The following is a 14,325-nucleotide window of genomic DNA, read 5'->3' as shown; positions in this document are numbered from 1 at the left end:
AAGGTATAGAGAGGCAAGCGTAGTAGCACACACGTATAATCCAACACTTGGGAGGCTGAGGCAGGAGGATTGCCATGAGTTTGAGGCCAGCCTGTGCTACATAGTGAATTCAAAGCCAGCCTGAACTACTGGACATGGCAAAATTCTGTCTCAAATAAACAAAAGAAATAATGAAAGAGAATTTCCAAACATACTATCCATCTAGGCAAATGGCACATACATAAAAACATGCATCATGCTGAGTATGGTAGTACATGCTTGTAATCCCAACATTCTGCGAGTTGGGATTAGCCAGGAGGATTGTAAGTTTGAACCTGACCTGGGCAACTTAGTGACTTGGCGAAACCCTATCAAAATTAAAAAGGGTTGGGGATGTAGCTCAATGAATATTCTCTTGGATCAGTTTCTGATATACACATACAAACACACAGGAACCAGGTGTAATGGTATATGCCTCTAATCCCAGCACTCTGGGAGGCTGAGGCAGGAATATGAAAAGTTTGAAGAAAAAAGAAAAAAATGTTTGATCCCAGCCTGGACAAATTAGTGTCTCAAAAAATAAAGAAAAGGGCCAGGATGTGGCTTAGTGCAAAGGCACTGGGTTCAGTCACCGTTATCACAGAAAACTACACATGTGCACAGAATTTTGCTCTTTGGTAGGATGCATGCTTAATATGCTTGAGACCCTGGGTTCAATCCCAGCACCAGGAGTCTCCTCTGCCCCACCCCCAGATTCTCTTACACTAAAGTTCTTTATTCCTTTTTTCAGCCCCTTCCCCATCCTTTCTCTTTCCTCCCTCCAGTTTTTGATCCCCTTTCCATTTGAGAAAGTTCTCTCTCCCTGCTTCCATTGTCTTTTATTCTGTTCTTTATGTATGATTTGGGCTTCTCATATAAGAGAAACTGTGCAGTATTTAAGCTTGTGTGTCAGATTGACTTCACCATTATGGTCTCAAGGTGCATCCATTTTCCTACAAATGACTCGTTTGTCTTTCACAAATGCTTTTGTCTTCAAACAGTTCGGTTTACAAACAGAAGCATTTGGCAAAATTCTTGTTTTGTCTGCAAACTCTGCATGGGGTGACGAACATGACTGTGGCCATCTTTCTCACACAAACACAAACATGACCATCTTTTCCAAAATTGTAGAACAAATTCAGTTTGTGAATCAAGGTAACACTGTAAACGCTTAAACGGACCTTTTTCTATCCAAATTTTAATAGTTTTATCAAACAGTAAAGCCTGTATTGCTTGGCATGATGGTGCACGTCTGTGTTCCCAGCACTTGGAAGGCCGAGGTGGGAGGATCATTGTGGGTTCAAGGCCAACCTGGACAGTATGGGTGAGTTCAAGGCCATTATGAACTATATAGTGAGACTTGTCTCAAAAGAAAAAGCCAACTGTGAGAGAAAGGAAGGAAAGAAGGGACAAGAAAAAAAGTGAAAATAGAAGGAAAAATGGAAACGAAGCTTTTGTACATAGGTAGGGGAGGGGTTTGGGGTGATATAAAATACATTTTATTTTCAAAAGCCAACTATATAAAAGATTTATTCCTGACCTTCCAAAGATAACATAGAATCCATTTTGACCCCTCTGATGAAAGCATTATATTTGGATTCAGTGTTTTTGCTTTCTGCTGGAAGCATACATGTAGGACCAAGTAGTTTGAGATTCATGACGTCCACAGACAGAGGAAGTAGCATAGAATTGGGGGTTTGAGAAAAATGCAGAAACTTAGAGATAGATAAGGAATGAGGGAAGAAAGGAAAGGAAATATAAAAGGTGTTAAGGCAGCCATCTCACTGAGACTCCTGTGAGCACTCTCATGGACAGAATGAATGTGTGTGGCGGGATGGTGTTGGCTACAAGAGGCAGAGAAACATAATTTCCTTAAATAAGAATCGGGTTTATTTCTTTCTGAGGTAGAAGAGATGGAAGTTAGGCAGCCCAGGACTCCTGTGGTCACTCCTGATCTCTCAGCTCCTGTCCTTTTTGCTCTGTTTGATCAGTCGACTATTATAGTTATGCCACATAACAAATAAAACAAGAATTCAGTAGCCTGAAATAACAGCAGTTGTTTTTCGCTTGTGGAATATTGGATTAGCTGGGCTGGATTCTGCCTCAGGCCACAGGCTGCTTCTCATCATGGGACCAGCAGTTCCCAAAGCCACATTTCTCTCAAGGCAGATGGCAGTACCAAGGCCAGCCAAACCGCACCAGCTTATTTAAAGCTTTAGCTTGTGTCATGGTCTCCTAACAATCATTGTCCAGAACAAGTCAGACTGTGCCCAAAGTCAGAGCAGAGGAGACTATTCCCAAGTGACTATTCCCACAGCTAAGAAAGGAAGGATAATGGGAAGATAAGATAATCTGCTGCGGACCCCCTTAGCCAACTGCCTCAGGGTCCATTAGGCAGGTGAGAAAAGAGGGTAAGAAGGGAAACCTTTCCCTTTATTGTATTTTAGAAACTACAGGGCCGGGGATTTGGCTCAGTGGTTCCGCAGCCTGCCTTGCAGGGGCTCGAGTTTGATCTCCGGTACCACAGAAACAAAAACAAAACATTAAAAAAATTGCATCTCTAACTTCTTGTGTATTATGCTCCCATGCTGAAGAATATAGTTTTTTTCCAGGCAAGTGTCCCACTGGAAACCGAGGCCTATGTTATTAAAGAAGAAGAGAATAGGTATTGGGTGATAAATAGTTTTGCCACAAGAATCTTACAAGCTTTCTTCATTAGAACAAGAAGGCATATTAACAGGTACAACACTGTCTGCAGTCAACTTCCTGGAGTTCCTGGCTTCAGTATTTTTCTCTCTCTTAGCTATAGACTGAAGAATTTCGCACAGGAGAACTTCAGGATATTGCCATTGAATGTTTTGTGATATTTAAACTGCTGTGCAAAATTCACTTTTTTAAAAATACCATGCCTTTCAGTTCTGGGCAACAAAGGCAAGGCAGGGGCATCTCAATCCCTGCCCTGAAATTACACAGCTACTGTGATAAAAACAGCATGGTACTGACAAAAGAACAGACCTGAGGATCAATGGAACAATTAGAAATTACAGAACAACTCCAGACAATACTCAGCTACCTTATATTTGACAGAAGGGCCAAATACCTTCACTGGGAGAAAGATAGCCTCTTTTATAAACAGTGCTAGAAAAACTGGCTCTCCACATGCTGAAGATCGAAGCTGGACCCATATCTTACCAAATGCTCACCTAAAATCAAAATGGATCAAAGATCTAAATGTTAAAACAAACACTAAATTTGCTGGAAGAGAAAATAGGTAGAACACTTGAGGACATAGGAGTGTGTAAAGACTTTATGAACAAATCCCAGACCACACAGGAATTACTACAAAAATCAACAACTGGGACCTCATCTGTATGTTTGTACCAGCGATTGAACTCAGGATTTTGGCGGGGGTGGATTTTGAGACAGGGTCCCACTAGGTAGTGAGACTAACCTGGAACTCGCTATGTAACTCAGGCTGGTCTCGAAATCACAGCAATCCTCCTACCTCAGCCTCCCTAGTGCTGGGATTACCGGCATGCACCACCACGCCCGGCTGAACTCAGGATCTTGTGCTGCCACTTGAGTTAAATCCCCGAACTGGGGACTTCATCTCATAAAAAAAGCTTTTGCCCTGGGCGTGGTAGCACACACCTGTAATCCCAGCTGAAGCAGGAGGATCACTGAGAGTTTGAGACCAGCCTGGAGTACATAGTGAGTTCCAGGTCAGTCTCAACTACATAGTGAGACCCTGTATCAAAAAACCAAAAATAAATAAGTAAATAAACAAACAAACAAACCAAGCAAGCAAGCTTTTGCACAGCAAAAGAAACTACCAACAGAGTGATGAGACCACCCACAGAATGGGAAAAGATTTTTATTAGCTATTCAGATAAAAGACTTATCTAGAATATATAAAGAACTCAAAAAAAGCAGACCCCCAAGATTTGAAGAACCAATGCAAAAATGGGCATCCAAAATAAAAAGACACTTGTCAGATAAAGAATTAGAAATGGCATCTGGGTGTGGTGGCGCACACCTGTGATCCCAGCACTCTGGAGGCTGAGGCAGGAGGATTGCTGTGAGTTCAAGACCAGCCTGGGCTACATAGTGAGTTCCAGGTCAGTCTTGATTACACAGTGAGACCCTGTCTCCAAAAGAATTAGAAATGACAAATAAATACATGAAAAAATGTTCACCATCACAGGTCATTTGTGAACAGCAAATGAAAACAATGCTGAGATTCCATCTTACTCCAGAAAGAATTGCTGCTGTCAAGAAATCCACCAGTAACAAATGCTGGTGGGGTTGTGGGGAAAAGGAACCCTTCTCCATTGTTGGTGGGAGTGCAGACTGGTGCAACCACTGTGGATATCAGTATGGAGATTCCTCAAAAAACTAAAATTAGAGGTTCCATTTGACCCACCTAGATATCTTGGTGTCTTCCAGAAAGGATTAAAAGAATCATACCTCAGCAATATATGTGCACCCATGTTTATAGTGACACAGTTTGTAATAGCTAAAGCTTGGGAAAGCCCAAATGCCCATCAGCTGATGAGTGGTTAAAGAAGATGTGGGTTTTTGTTTTTTTTTTTTTTTACAATGGCGTATTACTCTGTCATAAAGAAGTTTGAGCTTCAGACATTTCTAGCTAAATGGATGAACCTTGAGATCATACTCTTAAGTGAAATAAGTTGAACACACATGTTTAAATACCACATTGTTTCTCTGGTGTAAGAAACTGAATGTGGAAATAAGAACTAAGATGTATAATGGATGTTAGGAAATGGAAAGAAAGTGTTCAAATGGGAAGGGGAACAAGGGAAGACAAGTTAAAGGAAGGGACAAGAAAGTGAAAATAGGAAAAAACGGAAACAAAGCTTTTATACATTGGGAGGTGACTTGAAGGGAATGGGATAAAATAAAATTTATTTTAAAAATAAAATATGGACCAGGGATTTAGCTCAGCGGTTCAGTGGCCTGCCTTGCAAGCACAAGTACCCAAGTTCAATCCCCGGTACCAAAAAAACAAAACAAAACAAAAATAAAATATAAGCCTGGTTGTGGTGGCGCACTCCCCAGCACTGGGGAGGCTGAGGCAGGAGGATCACTGTGTGTTCCAGACGAGCCTGGGCTACATAGTGAGTTCCAGGTCAGTCTCAATTATGTAGTGAGACCTTTTCTCAAAAAGCAAAAAAATAAAATTAAAATAAAATATAAAAAATACTATGATTTCAGAGGAGTATGAGCACTGCTTTGCATTTTCAGAAGAGTATAAAATCTCTTTCATGAAGTTGTATCAAAAAACTATTAAGAGGGCTGGGGCTCAGAGGTGCCTCCTCTGGCCTTTCAAGTTCAAGGTCCCAAGTTGGATCCCTGATAACCAAAAAAACAAAGAAAAAGTAGAATATTAAGAATTTTACTCTGGAAAAAAAAATATAATGAACTGTATCATTCTCACAGGTGTTTCAGATTTATTAAAGTTCTGTTAGTGGGTAAAATATATATATATCATGCCTTTATATTTACAGTGTGAATTCAGGACTGGACAGTTTACACAATCAAGTACATTCTGGGTACCTGCTTGTATGACGGGCTGTTTCAAAAGTGATATATCTGTAATCTGTTACTCAGTTTTGTAGGAAGGTCTGTTGCATATTGTATTCACAGTGGTAGTAGAGCAGCCAGGGATTTAGCTTAGTGGCACCATGCCTGAGCACAAGATCCTGAGTTTGATTCCTGGTACCCAAAAAAAAGAAAAAAAAATTGCAGTAGACACTTTGTAGACAGAAATTGATCCACAGATAACAGTGTAGCAATGCATTCTTCTCTCATTTTTATTTTGGTTTTTTGAAGTAGGATCTCAAGATTTTTATGCTAGGCTGACACTTACTTTGAATCCCAGGCTAGCCTCAAACTTGAAGTCATCCTCCTGCCTCAGCCTCCTGAGTGCTGGGAATACAGGCTTAGGCTACCATGCCTGGCATTCGTCCATTTTATTATTTATTATATTCAGAATCAGATTTTGGCAGTAAACAATATTTAATATTAATCCAGTGTAACATCAGTGTTCAAAACCTAGCTGGCAATGAGTTTGTTTTGCTATATATTGCCATTTTCCCAGTTCATTGAGGTGGAGTCTTAGTCTTCAAGTGACCATGAAGAGAGGTATACAGGGCCCAGGGATTTAGCTCAGTGGTTCCGGCGCCTGCCTCACAAGTGGAAGGGCCCGAGTTCAATCCCCAGTACCAAAAAAAAAGGAAAGAAAGAAAGGTATATAGGCCCAGGAATAAAGCTCAGGGGCCAGGGATTTGGCTCATTGGCACCACACCTACTTGGCAAGTGCAAGGTCCTGAGTTTGATCCCCAGTACCAAAAGAAAACAGAAGGAAAGTTATACATCCAGCACTTTTTCCTAAAGAGTTGGAGGGATCCCCTTAATTTGAAGTGTGAAGTCCATGAAAAGGTTGACAGAACAGTGAGCAACTATATTCCTTCTCCTAGATTTACCAGTTGCTGACTGTTTTTCATTGAAGTCCGAAAGTAGGTTGCAGATCTCATGACATTTCACCCATAAGTATTTTAGCGTGTATACTTTTAAAGAACAAAAGCCATCTTCTAAAATTTTTCTAATCAAGCAATATGCCATTGTCCTGTTGAAAAATAATGGCCAGGTATGATCCTGTCATGCTTGTAATCCCTGCACTTCGGAAGCTGAGACGGGAAGATCTGGAGTTCAAGTCCAGTGTGGACTATATACCAAGGCCTATCTCAAGTGTATGTGGGGTGGTTTAACTATAATCTAATGCTATCATCCAATAATAAAATCTCTCCACTTGTTTGTGACCAAATTTTTTGTGATAATGAGCTACATCCCCAGCCTTTTTAAAAATTGATGGATTGATTAGTTGATTTTTATTTATTTTCTGGTATTAAGGATTGAACCCAGAACCTTCATACTGAGTTGGTGGTGGTGGTGGTGGTGTTTTTTGTTTGTTTGTTTGTTTGTTTTTGACACAGGGTCCTGATAGGCTGCTCAGGTAGGACTCAAACTTGGCCTTAGGAAGTGCTGTGATTTCCAAGTGCTGGGAGTACAATTGTGTGCCTTTGTTTCTTTGTTTTTTGAAACTGGGTCTTGCTAGGTTACCCAGAATGGCTTGAATTTGCGCTTCTCTATGTCAACCCCCCAAAGAAATAGTATTACAGTTGTGTACCACCACACCCAGCAAGACAGGCTTCCCCCGCTCCAGTTCTGGGGATCGAACTCAGGACCTTGGGCTTGTGAGGCAGGTACAGCACCACTGAGCAAAATCCCCAGCTACATGGGCATTTTTGAACAGCCCAGACCAGTTGTCCCATAGAATGTTTCACCGTATGAATTTAATTACTTACTTTTGTTTATATTTTTTATTTGTAATTAACACCACATTGTACATATTTGTGGAATATAGCATTATATTTCAGTGCATATACATTATGATTGGATAAGGACAACTGGCACATCTCTTACTTCGTGTATCCTTATGTCAGAAATACTGAAAATCCTCTCTGCAGAGCTGGATGTGGCACATGCCTGTACTCCTAATATTCTATACTCAGAAGGCTGAGGAAGGAGGATCTCAAGTTCTGGGCCAGTTCAGGCAACTTGGCAAGACTTGTCTCTAAAATATAAAAAGGCCTAGGGCTATAGTTCAAGGTTAGAGAGCCCCTAGATTAAAAAAATGTCATCAGGGCCAGGGCTTTAGCTCAGCAGCATGTCATCACCAGATGAGGTGGCACACACCTGTAATCCCAGCATTTAGGAGGCTGAGGCAGGAGGATCACAGTGAGTTCAAGGCCAGCCTGGACTACATAGTCAGTTCAGGGCCAACCTGGGTACATAATAAGACCCTGTCTCAAAATCAAGATTAAAGAAATAAAAACACTGTTATTCATATTTATTCTACTGTATTGCAGAACTTTAGAAATGTAATAAAACACTTCTGGTATTCCTGATAAACTTACTCCCAGACCTCTTAGATGACTGATTTCTAGATATTTATTCATGTTGAGCTGTCTTTTAGGATTGTATTGAGTTGGGAGCTAACGAAATTACTTATCAATAGAACCAGTACAACCCACTGTCAACTCCTCAGAGTGAAGCTTCCCTGTGTACCTGAACTGCAGTTTCCCTGTACTCCCCTTACCCTGTAGCCGGTCTGTGTATTTCTTGGCTGCCTTTCTTGCTATAATGTAAGCCCTTTGTACTGCGTGATATAAAGAGTGTTACAGAAGAGTGCTTCCCCAGCCTTGTTAAATGAACATTTTCACCGGGCATGGTGGCACACACCTGTAATCCCAGCACTGGGGAGACTGAGGCAAGAGGATTGCTGTGAGTTCAAAGCCAGCCTCAGCTATCTAGTGAGTTCAAGGCCAGCCTGTACTACACAGATAGACCTTTTCTCTTTGTTTTGTTTTTTTGTTTTTTGTGTTTTTTTGAGACAGGATCTCACTATGTAGTTGAGATTGACCTGGAACTCACTATGTAGCCCAGGCTGGTCTCGAACTCACAGCGATCCTCCTGCCTCAGCCTCCCAAGTGCTGGGATTACAGGTGTGCACCAGCATGCCCAGCTCTGACCCTAACCCTAACCCAACTTCAAAAAATAATTAAAAGAACATTTTATCCAGTTTTAATCTAAAAGTGCTTTGAGTTGATTTTTGTATCTCCTTACAGGTGTTGGTCCTGCTTCTGTGATGGTTGGGAATCTGGTTGCTGGAAAACGCATAGCACAAGCTGCAGGAAGGGATCTGGGCCAAATTGAAGAAAATGATTTAGTGAGGAAGGTAAGTATTGATTTTTACCAAGTCAAGGACATAACTTACACGTCAGATAGTAGAAGGATGTATTATATGACTTTTGAAAAGTGCTGACCTTTTTTCTGCTTTATGACTTCAGCACCAGTTTCTGGCAGAGATTCTGCAGTGGCGAGCCCAGGCAACTCCTGACCATGTCCTCTTCATGCTATTAAATGCCAAGGTATGAAAAGTGCAGTTGTACATCTAATCAGCTGAATCCTGTGGGAATATCTTAGAACCTCTTGGTGTCCTTTTTAATTAGAAATTATTTACTACCTCTAAAGAAGGAGTTACTGCTCTCTCTGTTTTGTTATATAAGGATAGGTTGTAGAGTTAAGGTTGAATGAGATCTCCCAGAATGCTTTGTAAAATACTGTCTTGTTTTATCATGAAGTCTCCTTTATTCAGTTTTGATAAAAATGTTGGGGCTAATAGTACAGTTACAAGAATGTAACATACATTATATCACATGTGTTTTTATCCAATTTGACTTTTTTTTTTGGTATGAGGGATCGAACTCAGGACCTTGTGCTTTTGAGGCAGGTGTGGCACCAGTGAGTTAAATCCCCAGCCCTATCCAGTTTGACTTTTAATTCTTTGATTTCTGCCGGGAAAAAGTGACTTTACACAAACATTTTTATTTTGTTTGTTTGTTTGTTTGTTTGGTACCAGGGATCGAACTCAGGTCCTTGCACTTGCAAGGCAGGCCACCTAACCGCTGAGCTAAATCCCTGGCCCTGTTGTTCATTTTTTGAGACAAGGTCTCACTATGTAGTTGAGACTGACCTGGAACTCACTATGTAGTCCAGGCTCATCTCGAACTCACAGCAATCCTCCTGCCTCAGCCTCCCAAGTGCTGGGATTACAGGCGTGCACCACCACACCTGGCATACACAAACATTTTTAAAACTAAACTTTTCTTTTTTGTACTGGGGATCGAACTCAGAACCTGGCACTTTTGAGGCAGGTGCCTCAAAACAATCTAATTGGTTTGGTTTTGTTGCTGGAGAATTTATGCAGTGACAGAATTTAATGAAAAGAATATGCTATAAATCTGTCTTAGTTACTTTTCTCACAGCTAGCACAAAATAGCCAACAGGTTTATTTTGGCTCATAGTTTATAGAGGTTTAAGTCTTAGTCAGCTGTATCTAAGACAAGGCAGCATGGCAGAGGGCATCACACAGTAGAAACATTACATGGTGTGGCAGGCAAAAGACAGCAGTGGCGGCAGCAGGCCTGCCTTCCCTCTGTCTCTTTTTATGCCACACAGGTCATGAGCCTATTGATTGGCGCCACCCACACCCAGGGTGGAGCTTCCATCTTCCACACCCTTAGTCCTAGTATCACACTTTTAATCCACATTCACTAAATCTAGCCACTACCAGAAAACCCCACCTACGACCACATGAGGCTTTGCGGGGACATCAAGATACGAGTCATAACAGCATCTAGTCATTGAAAACAATGTCTCAAAAAACAAAAAAAAAAGGAATGAAGAGCAGGGGACATACCTTGGTGCCTAAGCCTGGGTTCAATCTCAGTAATGCCAAATAATAAAGATAATGGGGGGCCGCTGATTTAGCTCAGTGGCACTGTGCCTGCCTTGCAAGCACAATGACCTGAGTTCAATTTCCCAGTACAAAAAAAAGAAAGAGAGGACGGGGTATGGGGATGGAAAACAGAGGAGGAAGGGATAGTAGGCCGGGGATTTAGCTCAGTGGTCCCACTGCCTACCTCACAAGGGCAAGGTCCTAAATTCAATCCCCAGTGCCAAAGCAAGATGATGATGATGGTGGTGGTGGTGGTGTTTGTAATAATTTAACTTTTATTTTTATTAACAATATAAAATCTCTATGTTACTGGGGTTCATTAAATGCATGGAGTGTGTGCCAGTCAAATGGAAATTAGCTATTTCCATTCATTTGAATCATGGCTGTGGAGCCCATATTCTTTTTTTTTTTTTTTTTTTGTACCAGGGATTGAACTCAGGACCTTGCGCTTGCCAGGCAGGAGGCTGCCTGGCCCTGGGACATGTTCTTAACCAATGCACTATATTGCCTTTGGCAGGTGATATAGTATGATGCTGCTGTTTTAAAATAATATATATATTCATTTTTAGTACTATTTTACATTAATCAAATTTAAAAGTTTTTTAAAGCTCTGTATAATTTATAGTTTGTGAGGCTTTTATCCATTATAAAAATATAGTATAAGATAGTCTGATACTAACATGTTGGATAAAGAACAGCCATCTGGGAAAAAAAGAATATAAAAGGGCCAGGGATTTACCTCAGCGGTTCGGTGGCCTGCAAAATAAAGAACAACCATCTGGTATACAGTTCGGCATTATCCAGTAGAGTTGAAGCTTGGCAACCTGCTGACTCCCGATTTATAATTCTAGGTCTGTACCCTATCAAAATTCATGTATTTACGCATCGCAATGCATATCCAGAAAACGATAGTGTTCATCAGCAGTAAAATGGATGAATAAATTGTCACACCTTCACATAATTAAATATTACACAGCAGTAAACATGGAAGAACTATACCTGCATACAGCAGCAAGAAGATGCTTGATATTGAATGATAGAAATAGCACCAAGGGGTGTGTACAATACAATTCCATTGGTAATGCCTCCCAGAAATTTCATGTGTGCTAAAATATTCAGAAAAAGATATCAGTGGTTAACAAAAAAGTCAAGATGATGCTTGTCTGTGAAGGGAAAGAGAGGGCTGTGAGTAGGGGTTTTGAGCTGCCAGGGTGGTCCTCCCTTGTCATGCTAGTGCTTATACCGGTACTGGCTTGATAGCTTTTCATCAAACTACATGTATGTTTTGTGCTTTCCCTTACATGTACCATATTTTACAAAGGTTAGCGGCTACCAAAGGCTTAGCTTAGTAAACTTTATGAAGGTCTACAGAAGAAATTATTCTCAGGATGGAGAGAAATTGACACCTTTCTCATCTCCTAATCTTTATTATTAGCTGGTAGACTGATTAATGTTTTTGTATGCATCTTTACTCTTAGTAAACTCAGAGCCAAATTTGTTTTATACACAGCAAATGGATGTGACCCTTGGGGTCAGCACTTACTATCTTGTCCTCATGTTTTCTGCCCTCCTCATTCTACTGTACTTTGCATTCTCGTTAATTTCGCTCTACTTACTTCCTCATATAAAATTTATTTTTTAAAGAATTATGTATTTTTAAATCACTTTAATATATTTGATTTAAATTATTTGATCCCTAGTACCAAAAAAAAACCAAATGTTAATATACCCTAAGTACCTGCAGACATTGAAAAAGGAAGGAAACCTCCCACCATGCTTTTTGTTTATTTGTTTGGTTTTGTTTTTTGAGACAGAATCTTGCTATGAAGTTCAGGCTGGCTTTCTTTCATGTATTTTACAGTAATCTTGTGTACTGAAGGCGTTTCCACATTGCTTACATACATGGGCTGGGGATTTGGCTCAGTGGTTCCGCCGCCTGCCTCACAAGCACAAGGCCCTGTGTTTGAGCCTCAGTACCAAAAAAAAAAAATCAAAATACAACACATTGCTTACATACATAGGGCTTCTGCCCTGTGTGAATTCTCTCATGTTTACAATATTGATGCCTACTGAAAGCTTTTCCACACTGCTTACATACATAGGGTTTCTCCCCACTGTGATTTCTTTCATAGGTCTGAACATCATTAGGTGTGCTGGAGGCTTTCAGATTTTTCTTATATATAAAGTTCTCTCTAAGGTGAGTTCTTTCACTAAGAGTAGGATTTCCCACACTGATCGTATTCGTAGGGTTTCTCTACAGTCTTTGTCCCTGCGTGCTTCTGAAAGGACTTCCATGTTCATTACATTTACATGGTTTCTCTTCCAATCCCAGGTACTCATATGTCTTCAGTCCAGTGGGAGCTATGATGGCACATTTAGTGACAAATGCCCAGTAGGGCTTTCTGCAAGCAAGGCTTTCATCTGGTTTTAAACCAGCTTGTTTCATCTCCACATTAGCATCTGGAGTCCAAAGTAGTATTTCTTCATATTGATTCCAAACTTCATTTTGATAGCATTTCTGTACCTCTTCATTTCTTAGATTTCTCCAGTAACTGTTGTACTCTTCAATTTCCTGGTTATCCCAGGCTCTTCCTATGGGAGCCATGTTCCTGAAAGTTTCCCTCATCACATCTCTGTAGAGCTCCTTTTGGGATGGATTCAGCAGCACCCACTCCTCTGTGGTGAAGTTCACAGCCGCATCCTCAAAGGTCACCACCTCCATAGTGTGGCTTCAGGTTCTCCCAGGTCCTTCCCACACAGCATGCAGCCAACAGAAGTCACAGAAGTTGGCCCAGCAAGCTGGGTGGGCTCTCGGCAATGTTGTCTCCTGGAAGTTTTAGAACATGTAGTTTTGCTTGCTACTGTCCACAATCTTTGTTGTCCTATCCCAGCCTCAGTGTTAGGCAGCGTACCTATGCACCCGAGCCTCCCCTAGAAGTGAGTCTTAGTATTCCCATGCATTAGTGGTTAGTCTTCAGTAAGATTTTCTGCTCCTAACCCCAGTAGTGGTAGTAAGTAATAATATCAAATTATATCTACTGTCCTCCAAATGAAGGTATTTTGCTTCTATCCCCAACCTCCAAGAACTAAAGGGTTTTTGCCCTTGTCATGGGATTGAGTGGGTTTATTATCCATCTCTCAGAGGCAGAGGGATTTGGCTTCTGTTTCTCCCCTAAAAACAACATCTGTGTCCTGGGAGACTATTTGTTGACCCTCCTTCAATGACTTAAGGCTTTTGCTTGTGGCATAGTGGTCCAGGAAACAGAGGGGTGTTGTGCCTGTCCACCTCAGCAGCAGCTGTTCTGTTCTGTTCTTTTCAGTCTCCTGTTGTGTCCCTACTGTCTTGTGAACACCTTGGAAGCGGCTCCTGTTCTGTGGCTTCCCAGATGTACCGCTGCTCTGGACCCCGCTATCCAGGTCCTTGCCACTGGTGCTGTCCCAGAAGCACAAACTGGACGTGGGGGTCATGGCAGATTCCTTGGCCTCGTGGAGCAAGCACCGTGGGGGTGGGGATGGCAGTGCTTCAAGTGGTGCGGAGCCGCAGGGCCACGTGTGCCCTCCTGCCCTATTTATTTCATCACAGAGCTTTTTTTTTTTCAGCTTTAATTGAGTTTATTGGTACATTTTAGGGATATAGTACAGTCACATTCATTGTTGGGATCTTGTACCTCTACATGACAGGTCTTGGTTCTCATTTTTTCCCCTTACCCCTGCCCTCCCTTCACCCCCTCCTCCCCTCCCATCTACAACCACTTTATTTCCATCTTTTCATTATCTCACATTTTTTTCTTTTCCCTTATTGCCCTTCCCCTACCCATCCCACCTTCCCTACACCTTTAGCTCCTTTCTTCCCATTTCTAAATGATAGTAATCTTATTAGGATCTTCTGTATTATTGCAGATTATTCACACCAGAGAAGCTAT

The 14,325-nt window shown here is 41.3% G+C and overlaps 1 protein-coding gene across 1 annotated transcript in view; it reads left to right on the top strand.

Moving 5' to 3' along the window:
* Dip2b (disco interacting protein 2 homolog B) overlaps nt 1-14,325 on the top strand; it is a 140,722-nt gene that overhangs the window by 102,702 nt on the left and 23,695 nt on the right. The window contains exons 24-26 of the mRNA XM_033763889.1: nt 8,730-8,839; nt 8,952-9,032; nt 13,723-13,832. Coding sequence (XP_033619780.1) covers nt 8,730-8,839; nt 8,952-9,032; nt 13,723-13,832 — 301 coding nt within the window. The remainder of the gene's footprint in view (nt 1-8,729; nt 8,840-8,951; nt 9,033-13,722; nt 13,833-14,325) is intronic.

The sequence above is a fragment of the Fukomys damarensis genome, unplaced genomic scaffold, assembly GCF_012274545.1.
Source record: "Fukomys damarensis isolate Sample0158 unplaced genomic scaffold, DMR_v1.0_HiC HiC_scaffold_15, whole genome shotgun sequence".
Classification (NCBI taxonomy): Eukaryota; Metazoa; Chordata; class Mammalia; order Rodentia; family Bathyergidae; genus Fukomys; species Fukomys damarensis.
This window is presented reverse-complemented; position numbering and strand designations above follow the sequence as displayed.